The sequence below is a fragment of the Hemitrygon akajei genome, chromosome 7, assembly GCF_048418815.1.
Source record: "Hemitrygon akajei chromosome 7, sHemAka1.3, whole genome shotgun sequence".
Classification (NCBI taxonomy): domain Eukaryota; kingdom Metazoa; phylum Chordata; class Chondrichthyes; order Myliobatiformes; family Dasyatidae; genus Hemitrygon; species Hemitrygon akajei.
In genome coordinates, this window is record NC_133130.1 from 55,981,449 (window position 1) to 56,000,443 (window position 18,995).

At 41.2% G+C, this 18,995-nt stretch overlaps 1 protein-coding gene across 1 annotated transcript in view; it reads right to left on the bottom strand.

Annotated features, from left to right (window-relative positions):
* The window catches only part of LOC140730473 (follicle-stimulating hormone receptor-like), a 172,665-nt gene that overhangs the window by 42,126 nt on the left and 111,544 nt on the right, over positions 1 to 18,995 (bottom strand). Inside the window, exon 3 of the mRNA XM_073050921.1 lies at positions 18,921 to 18,995. Within this exon, the coding sequence (XP_072907022.1) occupies positions 18,921 to 18,995 (75 nt within the window). The remainder of the gene's footprint in view (positions 1 to 18,920) is intronic.

Sequence of the window (18,995 nt, forward strand, 5' to 3'; positions counted from 1 at the left end):
ATGCAATGCTCCTCAGACAGGATGAAGAGATCAATACTCCCCAATGCCATTCAGCTTTACAATTCAACCGCCAGGAGTAAGATATGTTAAAGTGCAGGGGTTAGGACTCAATGTATTTAAGTAAACTACTTAAGAACTTTTTAAAAGCTATTATTAATGCTTTTTGAGAGGGTGATTTTAGATGCATATCATATTTTTACTGAGTTAACTATTGTATGTAATTAGTTTTGCTACAATAAGTGTATGGGACATTGGAAAAAATGTTGAATTTCCCCATGGGGATGAATAAAGTATCTATCTATCTAAACCGAGTGGAAAACATTGTACCAATGACAAATGTACAGTATATTGGGGTGTCCCTGGCGAAGTATAGTCAGCGGGAGTCATTTCAATGTAATTTACCAACTTCTGGATTGTATAGAATACTGGATTGGACTCAGCAAAATTTCTCCCAGTAGTTCAAGGTTTCTTTATTTGATTTGCAATTTAATTAATGATGTAGAGTAGCTTTAAGGAGTTAGAAACAGCACAATGTATACAGAACAAAATATGCACATAATATGATAATGGATGCATATTTCCTTGGTATATCAATGTATCAGAACCATCTTTTCAATCCTACAGTTCCGTTTCAACAACAAGGGAATAGATAACCACAATTCATTAGCTTTCCATAGATCAGAAAGGCAACAACACGGGCTTACTGACCAGAGCTTTGTTCTTCTGTATTGCTTTCTCTGCACAATTCAGTCAAAAATTTCAAATTGGCAACATTTGGAAAAGTTCACAATCTTTTAAGCACAAATTGCATTTATCACATCTCGAATTTCAATGATCTTCTGCACTTTAAAATAATAATCACACAAGAGGCAAGTCCTAGGAGGAATTAATAGCCTGCAAGAATAGCAATAACTGGATTTAATGCAGTTCCTTTAATATAGCAAAACATCCCAAGGCACCTCACAGATGCATGATCAAACAAATTTTTACATTGAGCCATGCAACGAGATAATAAGGAAGATGATGAAACATTTGTTCAAAGAAGATTCCAAAGAACGTCTTAAAGAAAAAGAAAAAAAGTTGAGATTCAGAGAGGAGGAAAGTGAGATAAATTTAATGAGGGTCATAGGAGTGCTGAATAAGTTAATGTTTCATGTGGAAGATGCTTCATTAGACTCACATTCAGATTTATTTATCTCATGTACCATACATCAAAACAATCCCTTAACTCTCCGGCTTCTTCATCCTTATTTCTGGTGAGTACCAGTGGGAAATATTAATCTAGGATCCTGCGTTTCCCTTGCTCCCCAAATATATTTTGCTTATGGTCCCTCAGGAAGTACTATTGTCAGGCAGCCATTGTTGGGAGTTGGCCAGTGGCGAGAGTAGAAGACCGTCTTAGGGATCTGGAGCAGCAACTGGGTGACCTTAGGCTTATACGGGAGAGTGAGGATATAATTAATCAAAGTTACAGTGAACTACGTAGTCACCCCAAAGTTGCAGGAGGTAAGTAGATGGGTGACTGTCAGGAGAAATGGAAATAGGCAGTTAGTGCAGAGCTCCCCTGTGGCCATTCCCCATAAAAACAAGTATACCGGTTTGGATACTTTTGTGGGGGATGACCTCCCAGGAGAATGCCATACCAACCGGGACACAGGCACTGAGCATGGAACCACGGAGCAGAAGGGAAAGAGAGAGAAGAAGGGAGTGATAATGATAAGGGACTTGATAGTGAGGGGAACTGACAGGAGATTCTGTGGACATGAACAGGACACCCAGCTGGTATGTTGCCTCCCAGGTGCCAGGTTCAGGGATGTCTCAGATCATGTCCACAACATTTTGGAGGGCGAGGGGGTGCAGCCAGATGTCCTGGTACATATTGCTACCAATGATAAAGGAAGGAAAAGCAATAAGGTCCTGAAAAGAGAATTTAGAGAGCTCGGTAGAAAGCTGAGAAGCAGGACCTCCTGGGTAGTAATTTCTGGATTGCTGCCTGTGCTACATGCCAGTGAGGGTAGAAACATGATGATTTGGCAGATAAATGCATGGCTGAGAAGCTGGTGTGGGGGGAAAGGCTTCAGGTTCTTGGATAATTGGGATCTCTTCTGGGGGAGATATGACCTGTTCAAAAGTGATGGGTTGCACCTGAACTCAAGGGGGATCAATATTCTTGTGGGCAGGTTTGCTAGAGCAGTTGGGGAGGGTTTAACCTAACTTGGCGGGGGGTGGGAACTGGAGTAAAGGGATTCAGGAAAGGACAGATGGTAAAAACGTAAAGATAGTGTGCAGTCAGATTGTCAGCAAGGGCAGGCAAGTGATGGGACTTAGTTGAAGCCAACAGGCTGAGTATCAAATCATTAGGGATGCAGAGTTAGAAAGGATAGCAAATATGGTACTCAAAGTGATGTAACTAAATATATATAGTAGTATAAGAAATAAGGTGGATGATCTTGTTGCAATATTACAGATTGCCAGGTATGATGTTGTGGCCATCACTGAATCGTGACTGAAGGACAGTTGTAGTTGGGAGATGAATGTCCAAGGTTACACGTTATATCAGAGGAATAGGAAGGCAGGCAGAGAGGGTGGCATGGCTCTACTGGTAAAGAATGACATCAAATTAGTAGAAAGATATGTTATATGATCGGAATCCTTGTGGGCTGAGTTAAGAAACTGCAAGGGTAATAGGATATTGATGGCAGTTATATACAGGCCTCCCAACAGTGGCTGGGAGCTGGACCACAGGTTACAGCAGGAAATAGAAAAGGCGAGTCAAAAGGGCAAGGTTATGGTAGTCATGGAAGATTTAACATGCAGGTCGATTGGGAAAATCAGGTTGGTAATGGATCTCAAGGAGAGTGAGTTTGTTCAATGCCTAAGAGATAGCTTTTTAGAGCAGTTTGTTGTTGAGCCTACAAGGGGATCAGCTCTCCTGGATTCGGTGTTATGTAATGAACCAGAGGCGGTTAGGGAGCTTAAGGTAAAATAACCCTTAGGAATCAGTGATCACATTATGTTTGTGTTCAACTTGAAATTTGATAGGGAGAAACTAAAATCTGACGTAGCAGTATTTCAGTGGAGTAAGGGAAATTACAGTGGTATGAGAGAGAAGTTGGCCAAAGTAAATTGGAAGGAGCTGCTGGCAGGGATGACAGCAGAGCAACAATGGTGTGCGTTTCTGGGAGAAATGAGGAAGGTGCAGGACATATGTATTCCAAAGATGAAGAAATATTCAAATGGTAAAATAGTACAACCATGACTGACAAGGGAAGCCAAAGCTATTGTAAAAGCAGAAGGAAGGGCATACAATAAAGTAAAAAATAGTGGGAAGATAGAGGATTGGGAAGTTTTTAAAAGCCTACAGAGAGCAATTTTAAAAATCATTAGAAGGGAACAGATGAAATATGAAAGCAAGCTAGCAAATAATACCAAAGTGGAGAGTAAAAGTTTTTTCAAGTATAGAAACATAGAAACCCTACAGCACAATACTGGCCCTTCAGCCCACAAAGTTGTGCTGAACATGTCCCTACCTTAGAAATTACTAGGCTTACCTATAGCCCTCTAGTTTACTAAGCTCCATGTACCTATCTAAAAGCCTCTTAAAAGACCCTATCGTATCCGCCTCCACCACTATTGCCAGCAGCCCATTCCACTCACTCACCACTCTGAGTAAAAAACTTACCCTGACATCTCCTCGGTACCTACTCCCCAGCACCCTAAACCTGTGCCCTCTTGTGGCAACCATTTCAGCCCTGGGGAAAAAGCATCTGACTATCCACACGATCAATGCCTCTCATCATCTTGTATACCTCTGTCAGACCACCTCTCATCCTCCTTTGCTCCAAGGAGAAAAGGCCGAGTTCACTCAACCTATTCAAATAAGATGTGCTCCCCAATCCAGGCAACCTCCTTGTAAATCTCCCCTGCATACTTCCTGTAATGAGCACAGTACTCAAAGTGGGGTCCGACCAGGGTCCTATATAGTTGCAACATTACCTCTCGGCTCCTACTTATCTGGGTTGAACTCCATTTGCCACTTCTATAGAAGTATGTTAAAACATAACAGAAGTATGTTAAAAATAAAAGAGAAAGGAGAGTGGATATAGGACCGCTAGAAAATGAGGAGGAGAAATAATAATGGGAGACAAGGAGATGAACTAAATGAGTATTTTGCATCAGTCTTCACTGTGGAAGACCCAGCAGTATGCCCGATGTTGTAGTGTGTGAAGGAAGAGAAGTGGGTGGAGTTACTGTTACAAGAGAAAAGGTGCTCAAAAATCTGAAAGACCTAAAGGTACAGAAGTCACCCGGACCAGAGCAACTGCACCCTAGGGTTCTGAAAGAGGTAGCGTTAGAGATTGTGGTGGCATTAGAAACGATCTTTCAAAAATCATTGGACTCTAACACGGTGCCAGAGGACTGGAAAATTACCAATTTCACTCCGCTCTTCAAGAAATGAGGAAAGCAGCAGAAATGAAATTATAGACCAGTTAGCCTGATCTCATTGGTTGGGAAGATGTTAGAGTCGATTGTTAAGGATGAGATGATGGAGTACTTGGTGACACAGGACAAGATAGTACAGGGAAAATCCTGCCTGACGAACCTGTTGGAATTGAGGAGATTACAAGTAGGATAGATGAGGTCAAGTCAAGTCACTTTTTATTGTCATTTAGACCATAACTGCTGGTACCGTACACAGTAAAAACGAGACAACGTTCTTCAGGACCATGGTGCTACATGAAACGGTACAAAAACTACACTGAACTACGTAAACCAACACAACAACTACACTAGACTACAGACCTACCCAGGACTGCATAAAGTACACAGAACAGTGCAGGCATTACAATAAATAATAAACAAGACAATAGGCGCAGCAGAGGGCAGTAGGTTGGTAGTTCGATAGCTTGGGGGAAATTCTGTTACATAACTAAAGAGTTGAATGGCGGTGTCCGAGATTCAGTCCGTTTCTTTACTCCCGCCAAGTATTTCGTTGCCACAGATGTAGTCCAATTTAATGTCCATTGGAGAGCAGAATGGACGGGAGAGCTGGCCGGCTAGGGCTTGCTTTTCTCCTGGCACGGACTCCTGCCCAATCGCCTCGCTTCCGCTTCCTTGCACATCGCTTACAATGTCCCCACTTCAGGCCACCGGGCTCAGGCGACTCCGAGGACTGAGGGCCCGATTCCCTCAGCAAGCCAAGGTTGCGCAATCTAACCAGCAGACTTTCCTGAAGGTTTGCTTTTGGGCGATCTCTGTATTGTAGCAGTATCTGGTGATGGTAGATAGCCGCTCTGTTATCAATTGCCCTAAACCCTAATTGTGCCTTAAAATTAAAATAAATTTAAAAAAACTAAATTAAAGCAGCTCCAGATTCAAAAGGCCACTGCTGCCATGTGCTGTGCTGCCTATTGGCTGAAGGTAAAGATTAAGGGGATGCAGTGGATGTTGTATATTTGGGTTTTCAGAAGGCCTTTGACAAGGTGCCACACGAGGCTGCTTACCAAGTTAAGAGCCCATGGTATTGCAGGAAAGTTACTAACATGGTTAGAGCATTGGCTGATTGGTAGGAGGCAGTGAGTGGGATTAAAAGGATCTTTTTCTGGTTGGCTGTCAGTGACTAGTGGTGTTCCGCAGAGTTCGGTGTTGGGACCACTTCTTTTTATGTTGTATATAAATGATTTAGATGATGAAATAGATAGCTTTATTGTCAAGTTTGCAGATGATACAGAGATTGGTGGAGGGGCAGCTAGTGTTGTGGAAATGGGTAGGATATAGAAGGTGCTGAACCTGCATTCCTGAAAGTTAAGTCTGCCAAGTCTTTCAGAAGACAGTGAAATCACTAGTTTGCTACGACATTTCAAAAGTACATTACTTAATGGGAATTTACAGGCTACAGATTGCAGTGAAAGTGGTTCAGAAGAAGAGTAATTAGAAGTTTTGTAGGTAAAATGTCTAGCACCAAGGAAATTGTTGAAGAGTATACTTGGAACTGGATTTACTCTGCAACAGTATAGATGCATTAGGGACAGTTAACATGGCTTTGTGTGACAGAGGTCATGTCTTACAAATTTAATGACATTTTTTGAGGAGGTGATGAAGATGATTTACGAGAGCAGGTCAGTGGATTTTCTTTCATCAATGAGAGTTTCTTAAACGTCGCCAATGTATTTTCTTCTACCACCACCCCTAGCTGTGAATTCAATGCACTCACCACCCTCTGTGTAAATAAAAAACAACCTCTGACATCCCTCCTATACTTTCCTCCTATCACCTTAAAAGTATGTCCTCTCTCATATTAGCTTTTGACACTCTGGAAAAAAAAAGGCGCTGGTTTTCCACTCTGTTAATATCTCTTATCATTTTATACACCTCAATTAAATCTCCTCTCATCCTCCTTTGCTCCAAAGAGAAAAGCTCTATCTCCCCCAAACTTTCCTCATTAGACATGTTCTCTAATCCAGGCAGCATTCTGGTAAATCTCCTCTGCAGTAAAGCTTCCACCTTGTTCCAAAAATGAGGCAACCAGAACAATACAACACACACAAGATGCAGGAGGAACTCAGGCAGCATCTATGAAACTGAATAGATAGTCAATGTTTTAGGCCGAGATCCTTCTTCAGGACTGAGAAGGAAGGGGCAAGATGCCAGAATAAAAAAGTGCGGGGAGGAGAAGCAGGCTAACTGGAAGGTGATAGGTAGAGCCAGCTGGGTGGGAAAGATCAAGGGCTGGAGAAGAAGGAATCTGATAGGGGAGGAGAGTGGACACAGCGGTAAGGGAAGGAGCAGGTGACCCAGGGCAAAGTAATAGGAAGGTGAGAAGAGGTAAAAGGCCAGAGTGGGGAATACAGGAAGTGGGACGGGGTAAATTTGCCGAAAGGAGAAATCGATATTCATGCAATCAGGTTGGAGGCTACCCAGACGGAATATAAGGTATTGCTCCTCCACCCTGAGGATGGCCTCATCTTGAATAGATTTTTGCATGGTAGGGGAATTAAGAGTTATGGGGAACAGCCATGATCTTATTGAATGGCAGAGCAGCCTCGACAGGCTAGATGGCCTACCCCTGCTCTTATTTCTTATGTTCTTATGACACGTCTGAATGGGAATGGGAACAATATTCCATGTGGTCAGCCATAGTTTTATAGAACACAAAATTACCTAGCAGCTCTTGAATTTAATCCCCAAATTACCGAAGGACAACACGCCATACACCTTCTTAATCACCCTACCAACTTGCGCAACAACTCAGAGGGACCCGTGAAAGTGGAGAATAAAACTACACCTCTACGAAGCCCCATGGCATCTGGTGATCTTGTGATCTTTGTCTTGGAGGCCAATGTAGAGCACCTTTCAAGAGGTGAACCCTTGCGTGGTGTGCCTGGTGGGGCTCCGAAAACCCGTGCCAAACAACTGGTAGACATCAAGATATCTTCAATCTTTCACTGCTGCAGTTGTAGGTCCCGCCTGCTTCAAAAGGACAACGTCATACTAGTGCCTAAGAAGAGCTGGATGAGCTGCCTTAATGACTATTGCCCTGTAGCACTCACATCTATTATGATGAAGTGCTTTGAAGGATTTGTCATGGCTAAATGCAACTCCTGTCTAAGCAAGGACTCGGACTTGCCTATGGTCACAATAGATCAATGGTTCAGTGGTTCAATTTAATGTCAGAGAACTGTATACAATATACATCTTGAAATGCTTTTTCTTTGCAAAACATTCACGAAAACAGAGAGGTGCCCCAAAGTATGAACAACAGTTAAACGTGAGATCACCAAAGTCTCCCCCCCCCCACCCCCGGCTCCCCCCTCCTGTGTGTAAGCGGCAGCGAGCAACAAGGTATGCAGTGGATGCAATCTCACTGGCTCCCCACTCGGTCTTCAATCACCTGGACAACAGCAATACCTACGTCAAGCAGCTGTTTACTGATTACAGCTCAGCATTCAACACAATCATACCCTCCATTCTCATCAACAAGCTCCAAAACCTGGGCTTCTGTACCTCCCTCTTCAATTAGATTCTTGACTTTCTCATCCCCTCCTCACTAATAATCAAGACTGTCCCACCACTCTACTCTCTCTATACCCATGATTATTTGGCGAGGCACAGCTCAAACGCCATCTATAAATTTGCCAGCAATACAACTATTGTTAGCAGAATTTCAGATGGTGATGACAAGGTGTACAGGAAGGAAATAGATCAGCTGGTTGAGTGGGGTAGCAGCAATAACATTGTAGAAAACATCAGTGACACTAAGCAATTGACTGTGGACTTCAGGAAGGGGAAGTCAAAGGAACACACATCAGCCCTCATTAAAGGATCAGAAGTGGAAAGGGTGAGCAGTTTCAAGTTCCTTGGTGTCAAGACTTCTGAGGATTTAATCTGCTCCCAACATATTGATGCAATTACAAAGAAGGCTTCCCATGTCTGACACCTATCTCTCCTTTCATGATCTGTCTCCATCTCTGGAGACAGTCTTTTATAAACCCACTGACTCTCACAGCTATCTGGACTATACCTCCTCTCACCATATCGTTTGTGAAAATGACATTCCTTTCTCTCAGTTCCTCTGTCACCGCCTCATCTGGTCTCAGGGCAAGGCTTTTCATTTAGAACTGAGATGTTCTCCTTCTTCAAAGAAAGGGGCTTCCATTCCTCCACCTTCAATGCTGCTCTCAACCACATTTCTTCCATTTCACACACATCTTCCCTGACCCCACCATCCCACCGCCATACCATGGATTGTGGGGGGGGGGGGGGGGTGGGGAAGGGAAAGATGTACTTGATGGTGGGATCCCCTTGGAGATGATGGAAGCTATGGAGAATTAAGTGCTGGATGTGAAGGTTTGTGGATTGGTAGGCGAGGACAAGACGAACCTTATCCTTACACAGTGAACGATAGGGCACTGAGGAGTGCAGCAGCACATAGGGATACAGGTCCATAATTCATTGAAAGCAGTAACATAGGTAGATAGGGTCATAAAGAAAGCTTTTGGCACATTGGTCTTCATAAATCAATGTATTGAGTACTGGAGATGAGATTTTATATTAACCACATAACCATATAAAAATTACAGCATGGAAACAGGCCATCTTGGCCCTTCTAGTCTGTGCCGAACACTTACTCCCACCTAGGCCCAACTACCTGCATTCAGCCCATAATCGTTCATTCCGTTCCTGTCCATATATCTATCCAATTTTTTTTTTAATGACAATACTGAACCTGCCTCTACCACTTCTACTGGAAGCTCATTCCACACAGCTACCACTCTCTGAATAAAGAAGTTCCCCCTCATGTTACCCCTAAACTTTTGCCCCTTAACTCTCAACTCATGCCCTCTTGTTTGAATCTCCCCTACTCTCAATGGAAAAAGCCTATCCACGTCAACTCTATCTATCCCCCTCATAATTTTTAATACCACTATCAAGTCCCCCCTCAACCTTCTACGCTCCGAAGAATAAAGACCTAACTTATTCAACCTTTCTCTGTAACTTAGGTGTTGAAACCCAGGTAACATTCCCAAGTAAATCTCCTCTGTGCTCTCTCTAATGTGTTGACATGTTTCCTATAATTCAGTGACCAAAACTGTACACAATACTCCAAATTTGGCCTCACCAATGCCTTGTACAAATTTAACATTATATCCCAACTCCTATATTCAATGCTCTGATTTATAAAGGCCAGCATACCAAAAGCTTTCTTCACCACCCTATCCACATGAGATTCCACCTTCAGGGAACTATGCACCATTATTCCTAGATCACTCTGTTCTACTGCATTCCTCAATGCCCTACCATTTACCATGTATGTTCTATTTTGATTAGTCCTACCAAAATGTAACACCTCACACTTATCAGCATTAAACTCCATCTGCCATCTTTCAGCCCACTCTTCTAACTGGCCTAAATCTCCCTGCAAGCTTTGAAAACTTATTTCATTATCCACAACGCTACCTATCTTAGTATCATCTGCATACTTACTAATCCAGTTCACCACTCCATCATCCAGATCATTAATGTATATGACAAACAACATTGGACCCAGTACAGATCCCTGAAGCACACCACTAGTCACCAGCCTCCAACCTGGCAAACAGTTATCCACCACTCCTCTCTGGCATCTCTCATCCAGCCACTGTTGAATCCATGTTACTACTTCAATATTAATACCTAATGATTGAACCTTTCTAACTAACCTTCCATGCGGAACCTTGTCAAAGACCTTACTGAAGTCCATATAGACAACATCCACTGCTTTACCCTCGTCAACTTTCCTAGTAGTCTCTTCAAAAAATTCAATAGGATTTGTCAAACATGACCTTCCATGCACAAATCCATGTTGACTGTTCCTAATCAGACCCTGTCTATCCAGATAATTATATCTACCATCTCTAAGAATACTTTCCATTAATTTACCCACCACTGACATCAAACTTACAGGCCGATAATTGCTAGGTTTACTCTTAGAACTCTTTTTAAACAATGGAACCACATAAGCAATACGCCAATCCTCCGTTTCCAATGACATTTGAAATATTTCTGTCAGAGCCCCTGCTATTTCTACACTAACTTCCCTCAAGGTCCTAGGGAATATCCTGTCAGGAACCAGAGACTTATCTACTTTTATATTCTTATATTCTTTAAAAGTGCAGAAGTTGCAGAGGACGTTGGTGAGGCCTAATTTGGAGTAATATGTGGAGTCATGGGCATCTACGTACAGGAAAGATTTGAACAAGGTTGAAAGAGTACAGAAAACATTTATAATGATATTGCTGGCTCTGGAGTTCTAAGGAAAATTGATTAAGTCAGGACTATAATCTTTAGAATATAGAAGATTGAGAGGAGATTTGAAAGAGGTATACAAAATTATGAGGGGTATAGATAGGATATATGCAAGCAGGCTTTTTCCATTGAAATTGAGTGGGACTACAACCAAAAGTTATGGGTTAAGGGTAAAAGGTGAGAACATAGTGCTCGCAGTGTGGCTGTATGGATATCGGTGAGACCCGACGTAGACTGGGAGGACTGCTTCATCAAGCATCTTCACTCTGTCTCCCACAAAAAGTGAGATTTCCCAGTGGCCACCCATTTCAATTCTACTTCCCATTCCCATTCTGGCATGTCAGTCCATGGCTTTTTCTACTGCCTCTATGAGGCCACACTCCGTTTGGAGGAGCAACATCTTATATTCTGTCTGGGTCGCTTCCAACCTGATGGCATGAACAGCGATTTCTCAAATTTCTGGTAATTACCCCAGCCTTCTCCTTCACCCTCCCTCATTCCTGTTTCCCTCTCACACTTCCTCTTCCAACCAGCCCATCACCTCCCTCTGCTCCTCCACCTTCCCAGTCCTCTCCTATCAGATTCCCCCTTCTCTAGCTCTTTATCTCTTTCACCAATCAACTTCCCAGCTCTTTACTTCACCCCTTCCCCTTGCCTATAGGTTTCGCCTATCACCTGCCACCTTGTACTTCTGCCACCCCTCCCCTCACCTTCTTAGCCTGACTCCTTCCCCCTTCCCTTCCAGTCCAGGATCTTGACTTAAAATGTTAACTGGTTACTCTGTTCCAAAGATACTGCCTGACCTGCTGAGCTCCTCCTGCATGTTGTGTGTATTGATTTTGACTTCCAGCAAGATTGTCTTGTGTTCAGAGCAGTGGATGTTGTATGATGGAGTTTTTAGTCAAGCATTTAGCCTCACAATAGGCTGACTGATATAAAAGATAAAAGCAAATAGGATCCAAGCAGAATTCCTGATTTGCTTTGCCATAAATGGCAGATGGAGTTTAATCCAGACAAGTGTGACATGTCGTACGTTAGAAAATCAAATATAAACAGAAAAAAACACAGTAAATGGCAGCAACACACACAAAATGCTGGAGCAACTCAGCAGGTCAGGCAGCATCTCGGAAAAGAGTTCAGTTGACGTTTTGGGCTGAAATCCTCTGGCAGGACTCTTTTCCTAGATTCTGCCTTGCCTGCTGAGTTCCTTCAGCATTTTGTGTGTATTGCTCGGATTTCTAGCATCTGCAGATTCACACGTTTTCACTTTAGGAGTACTGTGTTCTGGTCACTACATTACAGAAATGATGTGGAGGTTTTGTAAGTGGTGCAGAATATATTCAGCAAGACTTTGCTTAGATTATAAGTATTAGGGGAGAGATTGGACAAACTTAGATTGTTTTCTCTGGAGCATCAGAAGCTGAAGAGAGATGTGCTTGAAGTTTATAAAATTATGAATGGCAGAGATAGTGTAGATAGTAATGTCTTTTTCTCAGGATGAAATTTTCAGTTGCTAGTTGGCATTGATTTAAGGTCTTCTTCTTATTGTGTCCATAAACAGCCTATATATGGGCCAACCAGAACTGGACACATTTTTGCACCATGTTGTTGAATTTGGCAAGATCTGCAACAGTACAGGGTTCCTCTAATGATGGGCATTGCAGGAGATGTTGCATAGCTTGTGGCTCAGTTCCACATTCACAAGTTGTCGGGCTATATCGCCATTTGCTTAGTGACACTTTTGAACAACCTAAACCAGTCTTAAGTCTTTTAAAGCTCTTTCAGGTTGCCCAGTTGCAATTAGCTCCTGGGGGAAGACCTTCATCCGGTGGAATTTCCATCGTTAGGGTTGTTTGAGACTGGTGAGCTGGTCTTTCCACAAAGCGATGTGGGCTTCAGATGGGGTTGATTGTAATGGAACAACACTGTTCATGAAGCTCTTCCTTGGCTTTAGGCAGCTGGATGTGGGTATATGACCATGTAGAGGGTGCCTCTCGTCTGATGTTTGACAGAGTAGTTCTTTCTTGCTGGCTACCATTCTTCCTATATCAGAGGGAGCGATACCCGCCAGTATAGATAGGCTGTTGATGTTTGTTGGTTTTAAACAACCTGTGATAAGTTGGCAGCTTGCATTCCAAATGGCAACCATCTTCTTAGCATGCGTAGATCTTTCCCATGCAGGGCAGGAGTATTCGGCAGTGGAATAGCAAAGAGCAAGTGCACTGGCTCACAATGTTTTTGAGTTTGCTCCCCATTTTGTATTAGTGAGCTTATTCAGGATGTTGTTTTGTGTACTCACTTTTGCCTTTGTCTTATTGATGTGGTTCTTGAAAGTGAGGCATCTGTCAAGGGTGGCTCCTAAGTAGACAGAGTGCTCGCAATGTGTCAGTGTTGCTCCACACCAGGTCACTTTAAGCTGGCGTTTGGCTTCACAGTTCCTGACATGGAATGCACAATCTTGCGTCTTTGATGGGTTTGCGCAGAGGTGGTTTTCATCATACTACAAAGTAGGATGTTTGTCCCTCCAAGGCCACAGAAAGTGTTTTCTCCATGGTGTTAAAATCAGTACTTTGGGCAGTGATGCATAAGTCATCAGCATATATAAAACACTGTGTGACATCATCTATAGGTTGGTCGTTCGTGTAGATATTGTACAGTAGTAGTGCAAGCACACTTCCCTGAGGAAGACCATTCTTCTGAATACAATTTAAGGTGAGATCGGGGTGGATTGAAGGGGATTTAAGTGCAAGGTCTTTTTTTATTAAGAATAATAAATGCCTGGAATACCTGATGATGGGGCGGAAGCTAATATAATAGCAATTTTTAAGAGATATGTAGGCATGCACATTAACAGACAGAGAATTAAGGATAAAGCTGGTATGTAGGCAAGTGGATAGAATTCTGTGCAGTATTGTTCTGCTATATATTCGATGTTCAAAACTGCAGGCAAATTTCCAGGTGTATTCTTACCAGAAACCTATACAAATACGATAAAGCATCCTTGCTTCTTCATTGAAGTCCTCTCATAATAATGACTAATGCACATTTTACACTGTTAATTGTGCACTGCATCAGCAGTTCACTCGTCAGTGACCTATGTACAAGCACATCATTGCCAACCCTTAACTCACCATTTAAGAAATCTTCTCCTTTTCTGTTACTAGCACCAAAGAGATATCTAACATTTTTCCACATTATGTGGCATCTCCCATATTATTATCCACTCAGTTAGCTTGTTTATATCTACTTAAAGCCTCATTACATCTTTCCCCTTGCTCACAGTTACACCTCATTGTGTATCATCAGCAAAACTGGAAATATGACATCTCATCCACTCAGCCAACTCATGGATTTTGATGTGAGAAGCTGGTCCCCAAGCCATGAGCCACAGTCTGCTAATAGGAAAATGTTCCATTCATTTGCACTCCTTATTTTTTGTACAATAACCAATTAGCATTGAACGTCAGGCTGTTATCTCCCTTTCCACAGCTGTTTAAACTCCTGTGTGTGACCTAATCAAATGTCTTCCAAACACCTGTATTTTGCCGCATCTACTACTTACATATCCAGATTGCTAGTCATGTCCTCAGGGAGCTTGACACAATTACTCAATCATGATTTTCCTTTTATAAATCCATTTGGAACAGACTTGATGGGCTGAATAGCCTAATTCTGCTCGTGTCTTACCGCCTTGTTTCAGTTCAGCCCTATTATTCTTTTGAAGGTGTTCTGCTGTTGCACACTTCATTATAGATTCCATATATCAGATGGTAAGCTAATTGAGTTCCACTAGGTTTAACTAATATTAGGGGTTATAAGAAGATTGGGAAAATTATAACAAGGAGAAATTGTTAACAGACACACAAATACTGCATTCAAATATAGCAAACATGCAGAAGAGCAATGAAAATTGTTTTGAAATTCAGTCCTGCTAGGTAGTGCAAAATGAAGAAAATGTACTTCAGAAGCAGAGTGCAAACTAACATCCAAGACTATACAACTTTAGAGGCATTTATTTTTTATTACAAATCCATTTTCAGCTATATTCATCAAACTGCATCAATTATATCAAAGAATATTATTAATGCAATTTTTGAAGCAATTACATTGCAAATTGTGTTAATATTTGATAGAATTTATATGCTATGATATGCAAATAAATTTCAGTGGAGTCTCAAGAAAATATCTTTCTTACCATTGGTTTTACCAATTTTGGCTCATCTCTCACAGTAGTTATAATTTTGTTTCTTATATTGCAGGATACTGAGCTGTGCCAGACTGCCAGTCACCACTTGTACCCTGATCGTGGCACTGAGGCCTCAAGGTCCTTGAGAGTGTAGGACCAGAAAAAGTTGTTGGAGGTCACCAGGCAATTGTGAGCGGCAGAATGAATTAAATTTATTCGATTGATTACTGCTTGACTTAAATCTGTCATCTGTCAAGTCTCTCTGTGAGTGATTCTGGATGGTGCTGTACCTGAAGAGTTTGGATCCAAATAGGCATCTCAAATAGAGGGGGTCAGGTAGGGCCAGCAACAAAACTGTTCAGTAATACATCCCCTAAAATTCAGTGAAGTATGAACTGTTTAGAGAGGAGAATAAATGTTTTCCAAAAGGATAATAAACATGGAGATATGAATTGTGAAATAAAAGCTTAACGTTTGACATCCTTTAGTCTTAAAAGGGCTAAATACTTGAGAGGCAATGACCACCACACATGTACACTTACTAACTGGTTCAAGATTGAACATGATCTAGTATGTTTGCTTTTCCTACACTGTCATATAGAGTGCTGAACCTCTGGAATTCTCTGCCCCAGAGGGACATGAAGGCTAGCACATTAAAAGCATTTAAAGTGGAGGTCCACTTTGCATGAAATGCCAACTGTTTATTCTTTTACATAGATGCTGCCTGGCCTGCTGAGTTCCTCCAGCATTTTATGTGTGTTTCTTTGAAAGTGTACGTAAATATACTTTTGAAAGATTAGAAGATTGAAGGTAATGAGAAGGTGGCACTGCAAGAAGTTGAGGCCCGGGGAAGATCATCCATGACTATAATGCATTGCAGGGCAGGCTTGAGGGGCAAGTAGGCCATTCTTGCAGTTGTTTTCTTGTAATCTGTTGTGTGTCTATCCCATTAGAGAAACATGGAAAACCTACAGCACAATACAGGCCCTTCGGCCCACAATGCTGTGCCGAACAAGTCCTTGTCTTAGAACAACCTAGGCTGTACCCATAGCCCACTATTTTTCTAAACTCCATGTAGCCATCCAAGAGTCTCTTAAAAGACACTATCGTTTCCACCTCCACCACCGTCACTGCCAGCCCATTCCACGCACTCACCACTCTCTGCGTAAAAAACTTACCACTCCTCTGTACCTGCTTCCAAGCACTTTAAAACTATGCACTTTTGTGCTAGCCATTTCAGCCCTGGGAAAAAGCCTCTGACTATCCACACGATCAATGCCTCTCAATATCTTGTACACCTCTATAAGGTCACCTCTCATCCTCCGTCACTCCAAGAAGAAAAGGCCGAGTTCACTCAACCTATTCTCATAAGGCATGCTCCCCAATCCAGGCAACATCCTTGTAAATCTCCTCCACACCCTTTCTATGGTTTCCACGTCCTTCCTGTAGTGAGGCGACCAGAATTGAGCACAGTACTCCAAGTGGGGTCTCACCAGAGTCCTATATAGCTGCAACATTACCTCTCGGCTCTTAAACTCAATCCCACGATTGATGAAGGTCAATGCGCCATGTGCCTTCTTAACCACAGAGTCAACCTGCGTAACAGCTTTGTGTATCCTATGGACTCAGACCCCAAGATCCCTCTGATCATCCACACTGCCAAGAGTCTTACCATTAATACTATGTTCTGCCATCATATTTGACCTACCAAAATGAACCATGTAAAAGCTTTGCCTATCATTTAGTCTATAAGATTTCTCTTTATACTTCAGACATTTATAACATTTAGTTCCAATGGCTTGATAATTTTAATGGTTTGTATAATTTAATAATAACTCCATAAATGCTGCTCAGTCATTCAATCATGGCTGATTTTCAGTGCCTATTAAAAGTATTCACCTGCCCCCTCCTCTTCTCATGTTTTATTGTTTTAAAACACTGAATCACAGTGGATTTAATTTGACTTTCTTTGACACTGATCAATAGAAAAGGACTCTTTCCTGTCAGTGAAAACAGATCTCTATAAAGTGATCTAAATTAATTACAAATATAAAAGACAAAATAATTGTTAAGTATTCACTCTCTTTAATATGACATACCAAATTACCAAATTGTCACTGGTGCAGCAAATTGGTTTTAGAAGTCACATAATTAGTTAAATGGAGATCACCTGTGTGCAGTCAAAGTGCTTCAATTGATTGTGGTAAAGATACACCTGTATCTGGAAGGTCCAAATACTGGTGAGTCAGCATCCTAGCAAAAACTATGCTATGAAGACAAACAAATATTCCAGGCAACTCTGTGAAAAGCTTATTGAAAAGCACATGAGGTGATGGAAACCAGATAATTTCCAAATCTCTGAATATCCCTTGAAGTATAGTTAAGTCAATCAAGAAATGGGAAGAATAAGGCACAGCTGTAAATCTCTCTAGAGCAGGACATCTTCAAAGCTAAGCAACTGTGTAAGAAGGGTACTAGTGAGGGAGGCCACTAAGAGACATATGACAACTTTGGAGGAGTTACAAGCTTCAGTGGCTGTGAAAGGAGAAGCTACTAAATGCTGATTTGAAGAGGGTGAGTAATTGTACAATCAATTATTTTATGTTTAATAATTGTTATAAATTTAGACCAATTTGTCAAAATTTGTTTTCACTTTGACACAAAAGAATCTTTTTCTCTTGATCAGTTTCAAAAAAGCCAAATTAAATCCATTGGATCAATATTGTGAAACAGTAAAAGGTGAAAACTCCCATGGGGGCGGGGGGGAGGTGAATATTTTTTATAGGCACTCTATACTCTATATTCCCTCACAACCCTGTTCTCTTGCTCTCTCCCCATTGCCTTTCATGTCTTTACTAATTAAGGTCTTATTGACCTCTGCTTTAAATGTACTCAATGACTTGACCTCCCCAACTGTCTGTGGCAATGAATTCCACGGATTCATGACCCTCTTGCTATAGAAATTCCTCCTCATATCTGCTGTAGATGGACGTTGTTCTATTCTGAGAACATGCTCTCTTGAGTTAGTCACCCACTATTGGAAACATCTTCCTCACAGCCACTCGACTTTCAATGTTGTGCAGGTTTCAATGAGATTCCTCCAGACTCTTCTGAACTCCACAAGTACAGACCCAGAGTTATCAAACATTGTTTACATTAATTACCATAGAATTAAAGGTGGAGTTATAGTGTATGGGGGAAAATTAAGTACATTTCAAAATAAAACATACATATAGACAAATGTGTACTGAGGGATAAAATACAGCAAGTTATTTTCAAAAAAACTCTAATTATAACTGAAGTCGTCAGCGTGAAAATGTAATCTTTGAGAACTTTGTAATAATGTTTTCTCCAAACATTGAGTGCAGCTGAATAGTCTCTTGCTGTTTATGGCTACTGATTTGAAATCAACAAAACAAGTCCAACAATCTGTAGCTCATTGTTTGTAAAAGATGTTCTTTACAAAGCAGGGAAGAACTTAGTTATGAAAAGCATAACAATATTAACAAAGCAGGTAAGAAATACAAATAGAAACATGGAGAAAATGGTTTAGTTTCAGAAATACTTTTCATTTCACAATCAAAAACTACTAAATAATAATATAACATTTTTTGTAATGACTGCATAAATAAATGTATGGCCTATGAGAATTCAGCTATGAATTTAAAGAAAAACTTAAATGCTTATCCTCTGAACACATTGAACTAATTAAACTCAATCAACTGCCAAATCAAGCACCCCACAGGGCACCATCATATAGTGAGCAAAGACATTGCACCAAACAAGCTACTACCTCGTTCATGTTGTTTACAATGTTTACTTGCTACAAATAATAATATAAACAAAGGTTAAGACTGACGTTAAGTAGTTTCTTTTTATAAATAAAAGCTCCAAGCAAACTCACCACTTACCTTTAAATTTCAAACGAACTGTATTTGCATTTACTTACATTTCAATAAGATTTGGTAGATTAACAAAAGTATTTTTTTCAATATTCTCCAAAGCTTCATTCTGTAACATCCAG